At 47.7% G+C, this 20,280-nt stretch overlaps 7 protein-coding genes across 7 annotated transcripts; 3 read left to right on the forward strand and 4 right to left on the reverse strand.

Annotated features, from left to right (window-relative positions):
* Positions 1-703: 703 nt before the first annotated feature.
* Positions 704-1,051, reverse strand: TGAM01_v205538 (hypothetical protein; the record flags this gene model as incomplete). Its single annotated transcript, XM_018802858.1, has 1 exon — positions 704-1,051. One exon carries the CDS (start codon positions 1,049-1,051, stop codon positions 704-706), a length of 348 nt encoding a protein of 115 aa, XP_018663975.1.
* Positions 1,052-1,522: 471 nt separating this feature from the next.
* On the forward strand, positions 1,523-2,857 carry TGAM01_v205540 (3'(2'),5'-bisphosphate nucleotidase; the record flags this gene model as incomplete). The annotated part of the gene is made up of 1 exon (XM_018802859.1): positions 1,523-2,857. The coding sequence occupies one exon, from the start codon at positions 1,523-1,525 to the stop codon at positions 2,855-2,857; it is 1,335 nt and encodes a 444-aa protein (XP_018663976.1).
* A 301-nt stretch (positions 2,858-3,158) lies between these two features.
* On the reverse strand, positions 3,159-4,143 carry TGAM01_v205539 (hypothetical protein; the record flags this gene model as incomplete). Its single annotated transcript, XM_018802860.1, has 3 exons — positions 3,159-3,526; positions 3,623-3,736; positions 3,834-4,143. The coding sequence occupies 3 exons, from the start codon at positions 4,141-4,143 to the stop codon at positions 3,159-3,161; spliced, it is 792 nt and encodes a 263-aa protein (XP_018663977.1).
* Positions 4,144-5,347: 1,204 nt separating this feature from the next.
* On the reverse strand, positions 5,348-9,200 carry TGAM01_v205541 (hypothetical protein; the record flags this gene model as incomplete). Its single annotated transcript, XM_024549659.1, has 5 exons — positions 5,348-5,574; positions 5,638-5,711; positions 5,956-8,724; positions 8,791-9,008; positions 9,063-9,200. The coding sequence occupies 5 exons, from the start codon at positions 9,198-9,200 to the stop codon at positions 5,348-5,350; spliced, it is 3,426 nt and encodes a 1,141-aa protein (XP_024405608.1).
* An 895-nt stretch (positions 9,201-10,095) lies between these two features.
* TGAM01_v205542 (amino acid permease-2) lies at positions 10,096-12,080 on the reverse strand (the record flags this gene model as incomplete). Its single annotated transcript, XM_018802862.1, has 6 exons — positions 10,096-10,575; positions 10,819-11,354; positions 11,408-11,555; positions 11,611-11,658; positions 11,716-11,861; positions 11,951-12,080. 6 exons carry the CDS (start codon positions 12,078-12,080, stop codon positions 10,096-10,098), a joined length of 1,488 nt encoding a protein of 495 aa, XP_018663979.1.
* Positions 12,081-12,756: 676 nt separating this feature from the next.
* On the forward strand, positions 12,757-14,545 carry TGAM01_v205543 (succinate semialdehyde dehydrogenase; the record flags this gene model as incomplete). The annotated part of the gene is made up of 4 exons (XM_018802863.1): positions 12,757-12,792; positions 13,018-13,373; positions 13,439-14,335; positions 14,422-14,545. 4 exons carry the CDS (start codon positions 12,757-12,759, stop codon positions 14,543-14,545), a joined length of 1,413 nt encoding a protein of 470 aa, XP_018663980.1.
* A 760-nt stretch (positions 14,546-15,305) lies between these two features.
* Positions 15,306-19,829, forward strand: TGAM01_v205544 (primary-amine oxidase; the record flags this gene model as incomplete). Its single annotated transcript, XM_024549660.1, has 10 exons — positions 15,306-15,391; positions 15,448-16,861; positions 17,233-17,388; positions 17,481-17,921; positions 17,992-18,351; positions 18,416-18,486; positions 18,540-18,937; positions 19,000-19,328; positions 19,388-19,621; positions 19,695-19,829. 10 exons carry the CDS (start codon positions 15,306-15,308, stop codon positions 19,827-19,829), a joined length of 3,624 nt encoding a protein of 1,207 aa, XP_024405609.1.
* Positions 19,830-20,280: the final 451 nt, after the last annotated feature.

Genomic DNA, 20,280 nt, shown 5'->3' on the forward strand with positions numbered 1-20,280 from the left:
ATACATACGTATGTATTTGCCTGACTTTTGATACCCCCATCGAGGCAATTTATACCTGGGCTGGAGCTTTGGCATTTTCGGATATTCCATTGTATATACTTTATATATAGTACCTATTTATACACTAGGTAAACATGTATAGCCGAATATGGCGCATATTACATGTAAAACACGAGCACATATGAAATATGGCTTTTCCTCCCAGTGCCTTCTTATCTTGGACAGATGGTTGATTGATAAGCGGCCGTTCGGTTGCCATTGCATTTAGAGGAGTGTGTAGCAGCTGCACATGTAAAGCCTTCCGTCTCTTGCTTGTGTCTTGGTGACCCTCCCTGGTATGTATATATCCACCTTGCCGTCCTTGTCGCGCAGTCCGAAGTAAATAGTCTTTGCCGCCAGTCCGTGGGTATACAATCTAATATCTCCCATTGAACGCCGTGTTGCCGAGAGCTCCGAGAAAAGGAAAGAAGAAAGATAAGAAGAAGAAAAAAGGGTAAAGTGTAGTAGGAGAAGACATGGCCCGTTCTCGAAGGGGCTGCATGTCGTTTCTTTGCCATGTCGTGGCAGGTCACACGACAGGCGCCTCCTCCCTTGAAAATCATGTACAAGAAAAGTATTTTCCTTAACAAGGAGGACGGATCGTTAGAAGAAGAAGAAATCCTCCGCTCTCTAAAATTTTCATATTCTTTTTTTCAGACTGAAATCACTTCTCCTCCTTCTTAGCCTTCGCCGCAGGAAGATCCATCCCGACCCTCCGGGCCGTCAGGCGAATGCGCTCGTCCTGCGGCATCTCCATGCCGGGGTTATATCGCTCGACGAGGGTGACGTACATGCGCTGGGCGCGCAGGTAGGTGACGGCCTGGTGGGCGAGCTGGGCCTGGTGCTCTGCGTCGTGCGGTGATGAGGAAGTTGAGGAGGTTTGGTTTTCGGTAAAGGACGAGCGGATGCGGTTGTGGATGGGCGTTCGGGGAGAGGCGAGGATGGGGCGGGGCGGGAGTTCGCGGAGTAGGGAGCGGTAGAGGGAGCGCAGGTTGGCGGGTGAGGAGGCCATTTTGATGGAGTTGTAGCTGCTTCTTTGCGACAATTTGGTGTATTGCTATGTATTGGTGGTTCGGCTCGGCAAAGTCGCAAGAAGTTTGAAGCTCGGCTCAACTAGCTGCTGTTTTGGTGTTTGTTGGTGTTGGCCTAATAATTTTCTCTCCCGCGCCTCTGCTCGGATAATTTGGGTGGCCGGAGCGCCGACACGGAAGCAGCTCCAGCTGCCAGCCCCGCCGTGAAATGCGCGGGACGTCGGGGGCGGTTGATGGCGGGGTAGGAGTAGCGCTTTTGGCGACGGACCGAATGATGTGATTGAGGATTGCTTTAGGGGACGTGATCTTTTTTTTTGTCTTTACGAGTTTCTGTCTTTTTATTAATTGCCTTGGGTATTTGTTCAATTGAAGCTTTGGCTGTTGGTTTCTTTACGCCCGCACTTGTTCTATAACACGCGATTGTGTAGCACATAAGCGGCTTCAGTCCTCGAATGTCGACATCCCACTCTTCTTCCTCTTCATCTCCACATAAACTCAACCGATCGACATCTTCTGCTCCTAAATCTCGTCTAATCCTTCTTTTATCTCTCTCCGTCATCGTCCTCCTCTTCTCGCTCCTCCTCCCCATCGCAGGCATCACGACGGCTTCTCTGTCTCTCGCCTCCATCTCGCGCCTCGTCCACCAAACCGGACATCTCTCCCTCTCCTCGATCCTCCGACCAAGTCGCCTCTCCTCAGCAACCGTAGCCATGAGCGCACCCAAGTTCGAAAAGGAGCTTCAGATTGCTCAGCTCGCCGTCCAGCGCGCTTCCATCCTCACAAAGCGAGTTTTTCACGAAAAGGCCAAGGGCACTGTCGATAAGAATGATAAGTCACCAGTCACGATTGGCGACTTTGGAGCGCAGGCGCTCATCATTGCGGCTCTGCAGCACAATTTCCCGAACGATGCCATTGTTGCTGAGGAGGAGTCTGCGAAGTTGAAGGAGGATGCCAATCTGAGGACTACAATCTGGGATTTGGTGAAAGATACAAAGTTGGATGATCCCGCTGCTGAAGCTCTGCTGGGCGGACCTATCAAGGATGTTGATGCTATGGTTGAGTTTATCGACAAGGGAAACAGTGCTGGTGGTTCTCAGGGACGCATCTGGGCCATTGACCCCATCGACGGAACAAAGGGCTTCCTCCGCGGAGGCCAATACGCCGTATGCCTCGCCCTCATGATTGACGGCGACGTCAAAGTCGGCGCTCTAGGATGCCCCAACCTCCCCATCGACGATTCTGCTCGCCTCACCACCGATATTGGCGCCAACCAGACCGACGAAGGCCACGGTGTGTTGTTCTCCGCTGTCCAAGGCCACGGCGCCAAGAGCCGCGCGCTCGCGACTGTGAACCTCGACGCCGAGGATGGCAAGCCCATCTCCATGCGCACCATTGACGATCTGACAAAGGCCAACTTCTGCGAGAGTGTGGAAGCTGGACACTCCTCCCATGGCGATCAGGCTGCCATCTCACAGAAGCTGGGCATCACAGCGCCGAGCGTCCGCATGGACAGCCAGGCCAAATACGGCTCTATCGCTCGTGGCGCTGGAGACATTTACTTGCGCCTCCCTGTGAGCGCTACATACCAGGAGAAGATCTGGGACCACGCCGCTGGTGATCTCATTGTTAGGGAAGCAGGCGGACAAGTCACCGACATTCACGGCAAAAGACTAGACTTCAGCATTGGACGGACACTCGCAGGCAACAAGGGCGTGGTGGCTGCACCCGCGGCGGTGCATGGCAAAGTGCTGGAAGTAGTGCAGGAAGTTTTGAGCGCCAAGCTGTAAGATTATATATAAAAACAACGAGGGAAATACGGGCAAAAAGCAGAATGATTTTCATAAACAGTTGCATAGATTCATGTCTGCATGTTGATTTTGGATTTGTCGTTTGATATATACATGTAAGATGTATAAATATGTCTAAACACCTCTCGCCATAGAGGCAGGCCCTGATGATGATGATACAAGTCTCCGTTGAAAAACACCCTTGTCCAAAGCCAATTTACTATACACTTTTCTGGTCCTCGCTATTTTCTGCCCTCTTTATTTCTTTCCTTTCCTTCCCTCCGCTCTCGTCTCATCTCATTTATTTAATCTTCTTCTGCTTCAGCTTAATCGTCTCGTCGTTAATAAACACTCCCTTGCCCTTATACGGCTCCGGCTTCCTCCAATTCCTCACCACGCCCGCAAAGCTCATGAGCACCTCCCGATTAGGGCCCTCGAGCAGGATGCGCGTCAGTGACGGGGTCGTCACCGTCACGCCTTTGGGAATGCCCACTTCGACGGGGTGTGTGAAGCCGAGCTTCAGGCAAAGGAATTTTTGGCCCGGGTACTGCTCCTTTGCGCCGCGCTGCTCGACGCTGGCACGGTAGCCGACGCCGACGAGGCGAAGGATGGCTGTGTGGCCTTCGGAGACGCCGGTGATGTGGTTGCTGAGGTAGGACCATGATGTTCCTGGAGAAACTTTAGTTAGTCCCAATGTCAAGGATACTCTAGCATATGCCGACTCGAATTGGTTGAAGCATCAAGGACAGCAGTGAATAAACATACCCCACATTTCTTTCTGCTCTTTCGCATTCGGGTCTCTCACGCTGAGCGTCGCAGTCTTTTCTTCGGCGTTCTGAACCAGGTCCACAAACTCGGGCACATCCATGTTCAGAGTTCCTAATCGCACAACGCACCACTTGTCAGCCCAGACGTCCAAATAACCAACAATTTCCCCTTTTCTCTCAAGACTAGATGCAGGCAAGGGAAAACCAACCCAATGGTCCCTTTACGGTAATCTTCTTCTTCACAACCGGCTTATACGACGTCGCCGATCGGAACGCCTTTGGCTCTCCCATGACAACCTCCACGCCCGGCGGGATGGAAAGCGGCGTGATGCCCAGTTTTGACGGTCGGCCTTGCGTCGTTGAGAACTGTCGTCGCGCAGAAGCGAATCTGCTCGGGGAGGCAATCGTCGTCGTCGTCGAGGCGGGTAGTATTGAGGGTAACGAGGAGGGCGAGGCTGCGGCCGCGGAAAAGGCCTTGCTCAGGGCCATGCCCCGGCCGGGAGCTAGAATTGAGGCCATTGGGGTGGTTTTGGGAGAAGTCGAGCCGGGGGACGGTCAACTGGTGAGGTTTGTCGCAATCGAGGCTTGATTGTGGTGGTGCAATGGGTTGATGATACTAGAGCTTCGTTTGAACTTTTTGCTGAGTCATCATATGAGTGCCAACCATGTTTGCGCACTGTACCTCGTAGGCAAGATTCGTATTGCGTTAGGACATATAAGTTTAGACAGTTTGATAAGTATTGATTTATTGAATGAGTAATTAATTCGAGCATAACATCAGTTCTTTCATATAATATGTACTGGGGATATTGGAAATATCAACTATAGCCAAACAGACCTCGCACCATTACGGATGGTGGTGAAGAAGAGAACACATGCAGCGCTCAAAAAGGATGGCTTTCAAATGAGAGTAATTTGTTCTTGAACATGAAATTGAAAAATTGAGTTATTCAAGAGCCGGTGTATAGTATCACTTGCATAGATTAGTAGTTCTTGAGCTCGCCAAAACTTAGGTAGCATAGATATAGTACATAGGTAGGTAGATAGCATGCCTTTGGTCGCATTTTAAATATTAGGTTGGGTATCCCCATGATCTTTCTTCAAAATTAGTGATCCAAGAACATAATTTAGCCTTTCTAGCAAGTCCATGAACTAAACTAACCCCAAAAGTTCTTTGAGATTTTTCTTTGAGTGTCTATCGCAACGTAAAGTGATTCCATACTTGTCCTGATATTCTCCTGTCTTCCCACCCCCACTGCTCAAATTTCCGTTGTCTCTTTGTCGATTGAACTGCATTTACTAAACTCCCTTTCAGACAGCACGCTACAGAGCCTTCTTTGTTATCACTTCAAAGGCTAGGTTTGCCATCTTCCCCAAACAAGCCGCTGAACTGCGGACTTGAGCCTGTGTTTGTGTTTTGTCCAACCAAATGCAATCCTTTGACGTATTTTCGGACATCTTCCTCGCATCCAACGAATTCTAGAAAGGATGCAATTTCTTGGACGTCTGATGCTGTCAAGACATCAGAGTGGTAGAAGATGGTTCGAAGCATCCGAGTAGCAACCAGGGCTACGCTGGCTGCTCCCGACGCGTTGTCAAAGTAACATCCTCCTTGCTTCCATCTGAGGTGTCCTGGAGCTCCTTTCAAGCAGTCGGGCCGTTCCGCTTCTCTCTCCAATGTTACGGGTACCTGCTCCAGCTGCGGTTCCTCCAGCTGCGGTTCCTAGACTTCTGATTCTTCCGATTCTGATTCCTCCACTTCTGATTCCTCCGATTCTGATTCCTCCCAGTATGTTTCCTCTGATCCTGTTTCCTCCACTTCTGATTCCTCCGATTCTGGTTCCTCCAGCTCCGGTTTTTCCCCCTCTGGTTCCTTCCATTCGGGCTCCCTCACTAATAGTGCCCCTGGCATCATGTCGCTCTTACGTGGTTTCGGAGCGATAGTAGTTCCTGTCAACGAGGTTAGTGTGAGTATGGATCGCAATACTCATGAAGCAGGAGTAGTATCCTTACTGAGAGGCGACGCGTCTTTCTCAAGCGCGGAGTGCTTTTTCTGCAAGAGGCACTTTTTGATGTAGCTGCTCAGGCTGTGTGTGGATGTTGAAGAAAAAGAAAGCGAGAATGTGAAAAATTGGGAAAAGACTGCAATAAATACTAGATAGGCTGCCGTTGAACAAACTAGAGTTCTGCCAGCTGTCAACACTGATGGCGATTGTTCACTCTTAATGCCTTCAAATGTTCAATCTTCTGTCTCCGTTACTTTTCTATGCACTCGATGTTCTTTCTCTTTCAACATATTTGTTTTTCTCCACCTCCCAAAACTTCCTATACCTCTCCACAGCCTGCTTCCCATCCTCCTTCTCAATACCAGCAAGCCATTTCTCGTCCGGACTATCCAGCCTATGGCAATCCGGCGTCGCCCCAAGATCAAGCAGCTTCTTGGCAGTATTCCAAGACCCCCCCACAACAGCGGCATTCAACGCATTGTTATACCTCCCTCCAGATGCGTTAACATCAGCCCCGTGATCGAGTAGAACCTGGACCGTTTCCTCCAAGTCGCAAAACACCGCCGCCTGCAGAGCAGAGCCATACCGCCCACCATGCGCATTTACATCAAGCTGTGGGCAGAGTTCGAGAAGAAGGGCCGCTGCTTGATGGGGAGGATATTTGGTAGAATCGTAATATGGGTTTGCACATAGGTGATGCAACGGCGAGCCATATCCAAACATGGGGATGTCAAGGTTGACGTCTGCACCATGCTCGATGAGAAATCGGATCCTGCTGGGCGGTATGCTGCTGTCCTCGAATAGTTTTCGCAGTACGGCGTGAAGGGGCGTGCCGCGGTTCATGTCTACCTCATTGATATCGGCACCTAGATCCAGAAGCCGCTTCAGCGTGGCATTGTCTCGTATGCCGTCCGATATGACGGCCATGTTAAAGAGCGGGACGTAGGTGAAGCCGGTAAGACGAATATCAGCGCCGTGATCAAGCAGCATGTTGATCATTTCATCGTCGCTGCGCTCAGTCCAGCAGGCAGTCTGGATGATGACTCCAGCATTGCGACCTCCTGCATTCACATCCGCACCACGGCCGAGAAGCAAACGTGCAATCTCGTTGTTACCGATGGCGCAGGCAGCTTTGAGCGCAGTTCCGCAATTCGCGAAATCCAAGTCTATTTCTGCGCCGTGATCGAGCAGGAAGCGGACAAGCTTTATATTCCCGGCTTGGGCTGCAGCTTGTAGTGCGCATCCATACGAGTTGCTGCCTGTCTGATTTATATCGGCACCATGATCAAGCAGCAATTGTACCATTTCGATGTCTCCGTCATATCCCTCTTTGGGACTGGTATCAGAAGCAGCAATTATCGCATGTACAAAAGCATGTACATACCCTTCGCCTCCGGGATTAACAACAGCTCCCCATTCCAAGAGCAGCCGAACGATATCGGCATGTCCCACCTCGCACGCGGCTTGTAGAGCGGTGTCGTACCGGCCCCCCTTTTCATTGACATCTGCGCCGTTTTGAAGGAGAAACTCTACCAGGGAATACCAGGAGGCACCGTCCTCGCCTGTTGATCCACATGCGTTTTTCAGAGCACTGCCTAGCGCTCCTCCTGTCCTGTTGATGCCAGCGCCGTGGGCCAGAAGAAGCTTCGCAACCCTGATGGCAGTCTTCTCATCTCGGCCAGTAGTTGAATAACAGACGGCATGCAACGGCGTTCCGTGCAGCCCTGCTCTGGTCTTGGGATTTGCGCCCAGACCTAACAAATATTCGACTCGTGATTCGTCTAAGTCCTGGGCCGCACACACCTGGTGAAGAGGAGTGCCATAACGCCCATCAACGCCGTTTATATCCGCGCCTCTGCTGCGCAACATCTCAAATGCCTTCCAGCACTCTCCGGAGGCTGCCATGCAGAGCGCCCCTTCTAGCTTCATGCCCTTGCTGTTATCAAGCAAAAACTGCAAGCATTTCAAAGATTCGGGTGAATCTCCAAATGACCCAGCTACAAGCTTCACAGCGGATTTGGTGACTGGTGTATTGTTCAGAACAAGAAATTCCACAATCTCGAAATCGCCCTCTCTCGCTGCATCATCCAAAGCCTCGCTGAGAGTTTTGGTGGCGGTTTTCTCGTCGACCAAGAATTGCATGATTTCTAGATAACTACCCTCTATGGCCTTTTTAAGAGGATGTAAATGTGCCCTCTTGGCATCGACAGCAGCACCCTTTTCGAGGAGCAGTTGGACAGTCTCATTATTTCCAGCCGAGGCAGCTTCCAGCAGCGCAGCATCTAAATCGCTTTTAGTGATGTACTCGTGAGTACCGAGCCCTTCTGAGATTAGCATCTCGGTAAGCTGATGTGCGTTTATGTGAGCACAATATATCAGTGGATTTAGCCACGCGTCGTCAAAAGAGAATTGACCAGGAACCGACTTTGTCATGCTGTAAAGGCTTCGGCTGCGGGCATAGAGAGCAAGATTTGCGGCTTGACATATCTCAGGCGACCAGGACGAACGAGACACGCTCTCCAGATGCAGAGGCCAGTTCTTAGTTGCGTAAGACTGTAAGTTTGGCACATCTTCTTCATTGTATTCTTCGACGATTGCCCAAGCAGTGGTTGAATGGTCCGAGGGATTGCATTGTAGGTGATATTCCAAGCAAGACTTTGCAATGTGTAGATGGGCATCATTCGCTGTGAACGAGAAGGCAGATGCAGGGCCGTTACGGATTCTGCTAGATGTTAAATATTCTTTGATATATGGGCGATCAAACTGAATGCAGCCATCCCTATCAACCAGTAGTCCTGAAAAGTGTTTCAAGATGTCATCAGCAGAAGACGCTTGCGCTTGATCTAGAGCCCGAGCCCGGCCTAGATCCAGGGTGAAGACTTCTGACAGTAGACTGATGTCTAAAGTGTCGACTGAAAAAGCTACCCATTTCAGAGAGCTTATAATTTGAGGCTGTAGCCTTTTGTCGGTATTCAGCAGCATCCTCTCGTAAATCGCGTCAATATTCTGAGGAAGATCTCTCAGAGCTTCGAGGATATATTTAGAGGCGGTGAATTTCTTAAGTTGATCAAGTTGATCGCCAGCATATTGGGGCCTGAGAAAGTTAGATCTCTGTCTATGATAAAACGAGGTATGAGGCTCCAAGTCGGGATAAACTCACACGCCATCTGCGTTCTTAATCAGTTGCTCTTTTACTTCTGCCTTAACACCCTCTGTCCAAAAGTCAAAGGCAAAGTCATCCCCCGCAAGGGCTGAATCAATGTATTGTCCCACATCAACCGTGTTATCGTGAAGCTTGGTCTCATTTTCCGTGGCGGACTCATCGCGAATTGAAACTCCGCCAGCCTCAGACGCCAAAGACTTCTCTAAAGGATCCGACTGGCACCATAATTAGATAGTTTCGGCGGCTGATAGTCTATTCAAATCACTTACGACAACATCCCAAGAGGCATCGTCACTGCCAAGCGACGCTCTAGATTCAGTCATTTCTTGACCCTCTTGACTGCACGAATCTCGCTCAGCATTGGCACTAGAGTCCTCGAAGTTCTCTGTGCCCTCGATTGAATCCATTGTACCGTATGCCTCAGTATTGCTCAGGAGAAATGCGAAGATGATGGTGCCATTTATGGAATTTGGGGTCAAATTGGGCCAAATATAGGGCGATTGCCGTCAGAGTGGATGCTGTAGCCTAACGTCAGGATGCTAGCGCCACATGCTAACTGACTCCTCACCGACGAGGCAGATGTATCATTTTACAGAAAAACACGCAATGTAAAAGTAATTAGCTTACAACATGTTCTATACTATCCATTCCACATTATCGCAAGAGGATGAGACATGGCACTTCCCGAATAGTAAATGTACGCCGTATACGCTTGTCGTGGAAAAAAAGTACGGCATTGTCGTATAAATGTGCTTCTGTGCATTACCACCTAAGCGCATATGGTTTTGGGACTGGATATTATTGGCAATCAGCCATATACACTGACACAATGCTAGTCTAATAGCAAGGAAATGAAGAAATCTATTTCGATACGGCTAGCAGCCACGATTTTCTTAGAGGCATGGTAACCGACTTAGCTATGTGGCTAACCCTAAAATAGACGAGATTTATTGGCAAGGTATAGATTACAGGACAGCATTTCGACATTTTCTCGCAAAATTACAAAAACCGTCAGGCGTCAATGAATCATAGACGGTATAATTTAGTTGAATAGTTTTCTTATTTCTGCTATATTATTAAAAATATCTATCAATATGAAACGCAGCGCAGTAAGAAATCAAATCTCTTCTTCTTCTTCCACACTATGAGTATTGTGTATAGGACCTTTGAACCAGGTGTGGGCGTATATGAAATAATAAAGCAGTGCACCTCCCCAGACAGTTCCGTTGACGACCGGAGAGTAATTCATAACAGTTGCTTGCTCCAAGTTAGCATCCTGTCATGAAAAATGTTTCTCTTTATTTAGTTGCGATAAATGAAAAAGGGGTCTGTTCTGATCAAGCGAACTATGATAAAGAATGTGAAAAAGGGGGAGCTGGGAACTGTCGACTTACGATCAGGATTTGGCCCTTGCGTTGGAAACATGCATAGAATGGTAGAAAATGTCAAGTAAAGTAGCGCTAGAATGGAAACCGCAACACTGAGTCGTTTACCCAGATAGAATGGACCCGGGCGAAATTTGGATTGCCCCCAAAGGACACGGCATAGAATCGGGATTCCCCAGGCGACATTGTTTCCAGCTGCTGCCAGAGAGAACAGAGCATTAGCAGCTGCGTTGTTGACTAACGATAACAAGCCAAGGATAATAGCCGTAAGACAGCATGCCCATACTGTCCTCAATGGCTGATATCCAAAGGATTTGCTTATTTTGCGGAGATATGAAGAGAACGGCAGGGCCCCATCTCGAGAGAATGCCCAAGACTGCCTAGATGCCGCAATTACCTAAGAGCGCAAGTAAATATAAGCATATATTCGCCATATATCAAACTGTTGACCACTGAACAGGTAATTTCACAACGTACAATACTAAGTCCCATGAAAAACTGCAAGACTGATATGGCAGACATAAAGCCTAAAGCGCCACTCTTACCCAGAGCATTATAGTATATCTGCAGCCAATATAATTAGATATGTAAAACAAATAATGACAAGAGAATGGAGACCTGATCAGTCATATTTTCATACCTGAGCCACAGGTTGGTCAAAAGGCGAGGCTAGTATTGCCTCAAAATCGCTACCAGCACAGGCGGCTAGAATCGCGTTTAAAACAAAGCCTAAGACCCAGCAGCATCCAACTGAAGCCACGGTACCAATTGGAACAGCCGTTTTAGGGCTTTTAGCTTCTTCGCTCATATGTACGCAAGAGTCGAATGCTCCTATTGTCCAGATAGGACACAGCCAGGATAGCATAAAGGTCCAGCCCGTTGGCCATTCAGTACCTTCGTTAGCGATATGGCCAAAAACAGTACCGGCTGAGTTGATTGGAACGCCCCTAACTCGCATGCTGACTGGTAAGGCAATAATTGTTGCTATAATCAATGCAATGTTGGCGACGACAAACCAGGTTTGAAGATGGTGCATGATTCTCGCGCAAAAGGTTGCAAGTAGACCGTGGCAGAGCACAGTCGCAATAAAGATAGCATATAAGTATCCGCGATTGGGTGACCACTCTCCATTGCTGCTAATAGATCCTAATGAAACGATAAAAGATGCGAATCCGTCTGCAGCCTAGTCAGCGAAAAGGGTTACGTGCAAGGAGAGAGTGGTGGAATACAATCTATGGAGCAAATGCCTCCAATTAGCCCTAGTGTGTTGCTATATCCGACAAGAAAGCTTAGAGGATTCTTATATCGATCAGCAGCAAAATGATGTGTCCACCAGTATAAACCACCTGATGTTGGCAGCGAGGAGCCAAGCTCGGCCTATGGTGATTAGCTTATGATAAGATTCAAAGAACGAGACACCGCGAAAACTCACTATAGCTAGAGCAACAACAAAAATAAGGGCACTTGCTGAGAACCATCCCTAATAATAATAAGAAGCGTCTTCATGAAACTTTGAAAAATAATCAAGGCGACTTACCCAAACCATACCAGCGGGACCTGCAGGGATGGAAAACCACAGTGTTGCTGAAATAGACGGAAGCAGCCCCATAATACTAAAGGCTATGGCAAATACCTGAATACTGGAATAATGACGCTTGAGTTCTTGCTTGTAGCCAATATTTGCTATTTTTCGTATTAAAACCCCCCTTAGTCTTTCTATTATAAGGGATAATAGACATCATTGGCATCTATGCACACAAGTCTGGACACACCTAATTGCTCTGTATCTGCAACATTGGCGAGGGCAAGGTCATAGCTGATAGTTTTCTCCGCTTCTGGAAGAGTATCTTCCACTTCCATGGTAATACCCTCAGTATTCTCGTGCGACTTTTGGGGCGCCATTGCTTTTACAAATTGCCAGTCTCAACTGCAAATGAGTGCTGTTGAAAGACGCAATTGAAAACGGTAGCAATGCATGGGTTTATATATCTGGCAGATGTAGCACCGGCCATATTTACATATCGTTCTATTCCTTACACACCTTCTCTCCGCGACCATCTCTGCCTAGTAAATTCGGCGATGTTGGTCGTGCATATTGTGGCAACTGGATTCTAGCTCTGGGTTACCCCAGACCCCACACTAGATGAAGTGCGGGGGATCTAGGATTGGGACAAGATACGACGATCTTTAGCTTGCGTATAGTCTTGTTTGTAAGTTAGCGTTCGGCGGCTGCTGCTGGGCGTTGTTGATATGCGGCGGTTGGAGCTACGGGCGGCTAGAGAGAAAGGAGGTCGGCGGGTTGGGCGGTTTGGGCGGTTTTGGCGGTTTGGGCGCACAATCTCTGACTCGGTAGTGGACAATAGCGATAACAGCATCAACAACATGATGCGGTTCTTTGCGCGGTTCTTGTGTGTTTTGAATGCCATTAGGGATTGAAATGATGAATATGGAGATTTAATGGCATAATCTATGTACGATATGATTGTGGTTGAAAATAAATACTGCAGGTTCAGCCATTAACGTGAACGTTTAAACAAATAAGTCTGATTCATAAGAAATCTAAAAAAAAGTTGCCAAAATGTCTCAAATATCTAAATTCGATATGGCCTCCAAGGTGAGTCCATAAACTTCAAAAGATGACAGAGAAAATAAAGCTAAGAAGCCAAACTAAAGTTGAATAATAAAACGTTATTCAAAGAAGAATGTTTTGTTAATGGCGAATATACTTCGGCAAAGACGGGTCACGTCTTCAATGTCACGGGTAATGATCAACATTCATAATATGCGCTCTTGGGTAGCCTTCTAATCAGGGATTGGTTATACAGATCCTGCATCTCAGACTATCATCGGTCAATGTCCAGAATATTCTCAGGCAGATACAGAAAACGCCATCGAAGCAGCAGCTACAGCATTCCCTGCTTTCAAAGCTTTGACCGGTCGCGAGAGAGCTCGGCTGCTGCGAAAATGGCATCAATTAATGATGGACAATGTTGACGACCTTGCTATTCTGTTAACACTGGAAAATGGTAAAACACTAGCGGAGGCAAAAGGAGAGATTGCGTTTGCCGCCAGCTTTGTGGAGTACTACAGCGAAGAAGCAGTCCGCATCTATGGAGATACGATTCCAGCTTCTATCGACGGTAAAAAAATCCTGACTTTGAAGGAACCTGTCGGCGTGTGCGCATTAATCACCCCGTGAGTTTATATAAACCAATCTGAGCAAACGAGTGAGAAACGTTATACTGACTAATCTGTTACAGATGGAATTTTCCCTCTGCCATGATCACTCGTAAAGCGGCACCTGCTCTTGCTGCAGGCTGCACAATTGTAATCAAAGTGCCTGGGGAGACTCCCTTGAGCGGATTAGCTCTTGCAGAGTTGGCAAGACAGGCTGGATTTCCCAAGGGTGTTATCAACGTCATCACAGCTCTGAAAAACACTGTTGAAGTTGGCAGTACTCTGACGCATTCTTCGCTTGTGCAGAAGGTCTCATTCACTGGTTCAACTGCAGTCGGCAAGCTTTTGATGAAGCAGGCCGCATCGACAATGAAAAGGGTTAGCTTTGAGCTTGGAGGAAACGCGCCGCTTATTGTCTTTGGCGATGCTGACATCGATAAAGCTGTCGAAGAAGCGATTGCAAGCAAATTCAGAGTCTCGGGGCAGTCATGCGTTTGTGCAAACAGACTATACCTACACGAAAGCATTCATGATGAATTTGTCCGCAAGTATGCAGCGGTTGTGCGGCGATTCAAGGTTGGCTCTGGGCTAGACAGCTCTGTTTCCCAGGGCCCATTAATCCATGAGCGTGCAGCCCAAAAAGTTGACTCTCACGTTAGAGACGCTGTTGAGAAGGGAGCAAAGATAGTTGTTGGAGGCAACTTCGTCCCGAGTCTTGGTCCTACTTTCTACTTGCCTACTATCTTGACCGGAATGAAGGCCAATATGCTGCTCGCGCAAGAAGAGACTTTCGGGCCTGTTGCTGGCATCTTTTCATTCAGCTCTGATCAAGAAGTTGTCTCTTTCGCAAATGAATCAGACGTAGGCCTCGCCTCTTACCTGTTCGGCAAGGATATTTCGCGAATCTGGAGAGTCGCCGAGGCTTTGCAAGTGGGAATGGTGGGGATCAATACCGGCATTATTAGTGACAACGCAGCCCCGTAAGTCAGCCCCCAATATCTACACTCTTATCTTCCCTCGATGTATTGTACATCTTGCAGTCATTGGCTAACGTGCGAATTGAAAGATGGACTGGGGTCAAGCAAAGCGGAATCGGAAGAGAAGGTGGAAAATACGGCATCGAAGAATACCTTGCAACCAAGACGATCACGCTAGGAGGATTGGGAGGCCACTTGAAGCCTAGAATCTGAAAGGCTGGTTGGATGGATATCGATGCGGCGTCGTCACGGTTGTTGCGAGACACATACATGTATGCGGCACTAGACAGTCACTCTTCGTTAATCCAGTCTTGACATGAGCCTGGCCACGGCATATGCCGTCGATAGTTTTATTCATTAGTCACTAGTTGACTTTTTCTCCATGCTGGGGAGGGACATGGCTGCTCGCTAACGTTGTAGCAATTTCATTAAATGCGGGGAAGAGATGCTAAATAGGCAACCTCCAGCGTTAGAGCCAACAAGCGTCACAGAGTAAAGGTTTAGCTTCGTTTATACAGTGCTCTCTTCATGGATGCGGGTCCTTATCTCTATACCGGCTTCTTAAGTTGATAAAGTCCACTTCTAGAGATGCCCAGCAAACGGGAAGCAGAGACATAGAGTCCGCAAAATGGAAGCACACATACAAGGAAGAACGAGGACACTATGATGTGGAAAGAGTCCTGTCATGTTATAATATGCGCCAGAATTATAGCGGTGTAAACAGTAGCATAACAGTGTGCTTAATAATAGTGGCTATATACTCCTGGTTATTACAATATTTCCTACCTTTTTTTCTCCCTCCTTACCCGACTTGTTATCGACCTCCTCGTTGCAGTAGTGGCTGTCGGTCGGAGATGTGCATATATTGGGTGGACTCCCTTACCCTCCCTCAGCCAACGATCATGGAACCGCCGTACGCGCTGTGCATTTCGGAACAGATCATTTTCAAATACCGACCAAGAGTGACCCCAAGATGAACGACAATGGTGTGGAGCAGTCGTCGGGGGAAAAGCTCAAACGCCGCCGCTGTCGGACTGGATGCTTGACATGTCGCCAAAGGTCTGTTCACGAGCCCTACTGTAGAATGTGATTCCGCAGCTAACATGGCATGTTAGGAAAAAACGATGTGATGAACTCTTTAGCCCAGTCACGAAGCGCTGTGAAACTTGTTCTCGGCTAGGGTTGTCTTGTCGTGTGGCTCGACCTCGTCTTGAAGTTGCTGTACAGGACAATGTCATATCCGATCAGTCCGAAAAGCCCGTCAGTTCTACTTCAGAGCCAACAGTTTCCACCCTTGCGCTAGAATCATCAAACAACGAAGCTTCTTCTTCGCCATTGGTCCAAACCCCAAGCGAAAATAGCACTGACGAGGATTTATCGGACCATGAGCTCGAGATAATTTCGGGAGAAAGCACCCTTGCATCACAAACTGCCGGTAAAATAGAGATATCGGTTCAGAATGCCAATGCCGCTCATCAAGGCCTAATCTGCCCTCCCCCAGTCCAAGGCAACCTGGAAGTAGAGGAGCTATCGCACATAGATTACTACCGAAAGAATGTAATCTCGGCCACTTCCATCATCTCAGATGAGGATACAGGGCTTCATCAGTTGGTTGCGAGAGCGTTCAACACCAAGCACTTGATGAGCGCTTTGCTGGCATATTCCATGGCACATCGAGCACAAGCATCTGGAGACATATCTATTGCAGAGTCTTTCCGCCAACAAGCCACTACGCAATATGGGAAAGCCATCATGGCCCTTCGATCGGCTTTAAGCAGCAAAGACGAAGATTTTGAAAACCTCATCTCCTCGACTCTCCTCCTCGCCGCTACAGAGACTACCATGGGCGGAGTGTCAGACTGGTATAGCCACTGTATAGGGGCAAATCAGCTGGTGCGCGCCTTTGCGGCAAAGATTAACGTAGAATATTCTGCGTATCATCAGTTCCTGATTCGATATCTCATGTATCATGACGTTCTTGGCGCGGTTACCATGCGCCAGACACCAATACTGGATTCATCTTTCTACAAACGAGAGATTATGGGCCTAGCCTCTGACTTTACCCATCCTATGGTTGGCGCACATGTTAGGATTCTATCTCTGATGGCCAGAATCTGTCAGCTGCAAGAAAGAGGGGTTGAATGGAAGGCCAAGCCGGAAGAGTCAAGCTTCGCCATTGCGCAAATTTACGGCGAAGGTGCGGAGATTGAACAGCAGCTGGCTTGTCTCAAACTGCCGCCTCCTCTTCCGCTTCTCCTATGCTTCGTTGCAGAAGCATATCGCAGCTCGGCACTACTTTATTTGTATCAAGTACTAGAAGAAGTAGAGGGTAGCGCCCTGAAAAGCGGGTTTCTAGAAGACAAGTGTGAGTATCATTTAGATAGCTTGAAGCAACACATCGCGCGCGTGCCGCTCTCATCAGCGCCGGCTTCCGCGCTTCTATTTCCGCTTTTCATAGCGGGCACATGCGTAAAGCAGCCAGATGACAAAGAGTTTGTACGGTCGAAACTATCGGATCTCTACCATGCGGTTCGTTTTGCCAATATTCTAAGCGCATTGGAGGCTTTGGAGGTCTTTTGGAAGTCCCCAAGATCCGCACTTGGGTGGCAGCAATGCCTGCGAGATCGGGGCTGGAATCTGGCGCTTACATAGCGGTTCGGGCGGTTGGCGGCTATGGGGATACAACCTACACGTAAAAGTTTCAATGCTCAACACGCATGTACTAGATACCTTATGTAAATGTAAATGTAAATGTAAATGGGTACTGCAATAGGCATATTAAATAACTAAAAGCAAATATCATCAAGATAATGCATATATAATAACATAGATTTCGGCATCCTAAGCAACTCGTCCCAAGCAGCTTCTTTCTTCCATCCTTCACTCCAACTCAATTGCAGACTTCTACTCAGCCTACAAAACCTCAAAGAGCACTCGACATGACATCTGGAGCATCCAGCTGCTGTGAGACTGGCGTTGGCCATGACATTTCTTCTGAGCTCCTACCGCCAGAGCATCGCCCACTAGGGTCCATTTTGCCGGAGGAGATTCGACTAGTAAGACTATGCAGACCGCATCACTTTACTCCAGTTCCTTTTTTTTTTTTTCCCCTTTCCCACGGAATGTCTGACTTGAGCAAAATCTATAGACTTCATCTCTCATACGAGCTCAATTTCCTCCTGGAACTGTCTTTGCGTTCCGAGTAATATCTCTTGTTGAACCACGAAAGGCAGAGCTGAAGCCACACCTCGAAGCTCTACGTAGCGGTTCCAGTCCTCCAGACACGCCCTTCCCGGCCAGAGTCACCTTTGCCCATTACTATGTCCAAGGTCCAAAGGATTTTTATAGAGCATACGTCGATGTATCGGATAAATCGCCAAAGTTAATTGCTAATGAGAAGCTCGATGCAAAGAGACACGCAATCTCGGATCCGGCTGAGATGATGCGCGCCGAAAAGGCTTGTCTCAATGACCCGCTCATTGTTGAGCAGATTCGCCAGCTTTCGCTTCCAGCTGGGAGTCAGGTCATGATTGATCCGTGGACCTATGCTACAGACGACAAGCTTGACGTGGAAAATAGGACTCTTATTGTAAGAATCCGAGTCAATATACATTGATAAGAGAGTAGAGCAACTAGGCTAACAACTTCGGCTTTTCAAGTGCTACTTCTACCTCAAGGGTGATGCTTCTGAAGATAATGCAAACCACTACGCCTATCCACTGGACTTCTACTGTCAATTCGATATGGTTAAGCTCGAAGTGGTCAAGCTATTCCGACTACCGAAGAAGGACTTTGAGCATGAAGTCGAAATTACGCAGAATGAGATACAGTCTGCGGAATCTGCTCCATGGTCAACCGTGTCTCTTGATCGCCAAAACGAATATCATCCAGACTTGAGATCTGGCCCGAAGAAGATCCCAGCTCCTTTGCGCGTTGTGCAGCCAGATGGCCCATCTTTTCGCATTACGGGCAATGTGTTGGAATGGATGGGCTGGAAAATTCACGTCGGATTCAACTACGTAAGTTGATGTTACCACTCCTTTCCAGATTACTCATTGACTAACTCGCAATAATCGGCAATAGCGTGAAGGCATAACCTTGCATAACATCACCCTTGACGGACGCAATACTTTTTACCGCCTATCACTTTCTGAGTACGTCGCGCTGTTTGACATGCCATTCGAGCCGCCATGTTAATAGAGACCAGGATGTTCGTTCCATACGCCGACCCAAGAGCTCCCTACCATAGAAAAGCCGCATTCGATCTCGGAAGCAACGGCGCTGGTGTTTGTGCCAACAACCTTGCCCTTGGCTGTGATTGTCTGGGTCTAATTAAGTACTTTGATGCTCATTTGACTGACATCAATGGTAACCCCCGGGTAATGAAGAACGTCATTTGCTGTCATGAGGTTGACGATGGGCTTTTGTGGAAACATCTCAATTTCAGAACCCAAAAAGCTGCTCTCGTGCGTTCGCGTACCCTTGTTCTGCAGAGCATAATTACGGTCTCAAACTACGAGTACATTCTCGCATTTATCTTTGACACAGCTGGTGCCATTCACTATGAAGTCCGAGCGACTGGAATAGTCTCTACGGTACCCATCGGTATGTAAATAATATTCAAAACGAGCATCTCAAAAAAACTCGCACTAATAAGAGCACTACAGAACAAGGAGTCAAGTCTAGCGCCCATGGAACTGTTGTTGCGGACGGAGCAATGGCGCCATATCACCAGCATTTTTTTAACCTCAGAATTGATCCCGCAATTGACGGCGATGGAAACTCCGTGATTGTGGAAGAGACGGTCCCTCTACCAATCAATGAAGGCAATCCTCAAGGCATAGGATACCACATTCAATCGAAAGTAGTAGAAAAGGAGGGCTTTGCGGACATTGATCCTCTAAAGAATCGAGTCTTCAAGATAATCAATCCTTCGAGCCGCAATCCGGTAAATGATAAGCCAGTTGCCTATGCCGTTGTTCCGTTCAACAGTCAAGTGAGTTTCATTATACGTCTTCTAATTGAAACAAGAGCTAATTTACTCAATTTGTGTAGCTCATGCTTGCTAGCCCGGATTCATTCCACGCACGGCGCTCCGAATTCCCTCTGCACAGCATGTGGTTTACCAAATACCACGATGACGAGCTTTATGCGTCTGGGGAATGGACGAACCAATCTGCAGGGCGTGAGGGTATACTAAGCTGGATCAATAGTAGAGATGAAGAGATAGAGGATGGCGATGTGGTTGTCTGGCATACCTTTGGTACCACTCACAACCCTCGTGTCGAGGTAAGCTATTACGATGAGCTCCAATCACCTTATGGCTTTTATAATATGCTGATTACGGTTTCTTTCCATTTAGGATTGGCCTGTCATGCCGGTTGATAAACTCCAGGTTACATTGAAACCTGTAAACTTCTTCCCGCGAAACCCTGCCATTGATTTGCCCATGAGCACTCAGAAAGATAACAACTCCAAGCTGTACAGTCGGATGTAAAGCGATGCTGAGAAAGTGTTATATAGGAGCCGTATACAAGCAAGGAGGGCTCACTGGTATTGGAATGTGCTTGTTGGGTATAATGAATATGGTGTCTTGCTATATACATATGTTATTAATGTTGCAGAGCAGCTAGAGTTGAGAAAATGTCATTATCTGCAAGTGTTTTGGGATGCACCGGCGTAATGAAACTAATATCTAAAGATGTATAAATACAGTACTGCCACTGGTAATAATAATATGTATAGTCAACTATCCATTAGAACCTGTAACGCTTTTATTTCCAGATGGCTCATATATTTCTATGGGAATGGCTGCTTCAGCAGGCTAATATGCCAGCCGTATCCAAGTCTAAGCTCCATAACCTCTCCAATCTTGCTTTTATACTGACTTACTGACTTTATTCAAACAATCTAACCCCACGCCTAACCTAATGCTTGATTTGACTCAA

Source organism: Trichoderma gamsii (genome assembly GCF_001481775.2).
Source record: "Trichoderma gamsii strain T6085 chromosome Unknown Scaffold_17.2, whole genome shotgun sequence".
Classification (NCBI taxonomy): Eukaryota; Fungi; Ascomycota; class Sordariomycetes; order Hypocreales; family Hypocreaceae; genus Trichoderma; species Trichoderma gamsii.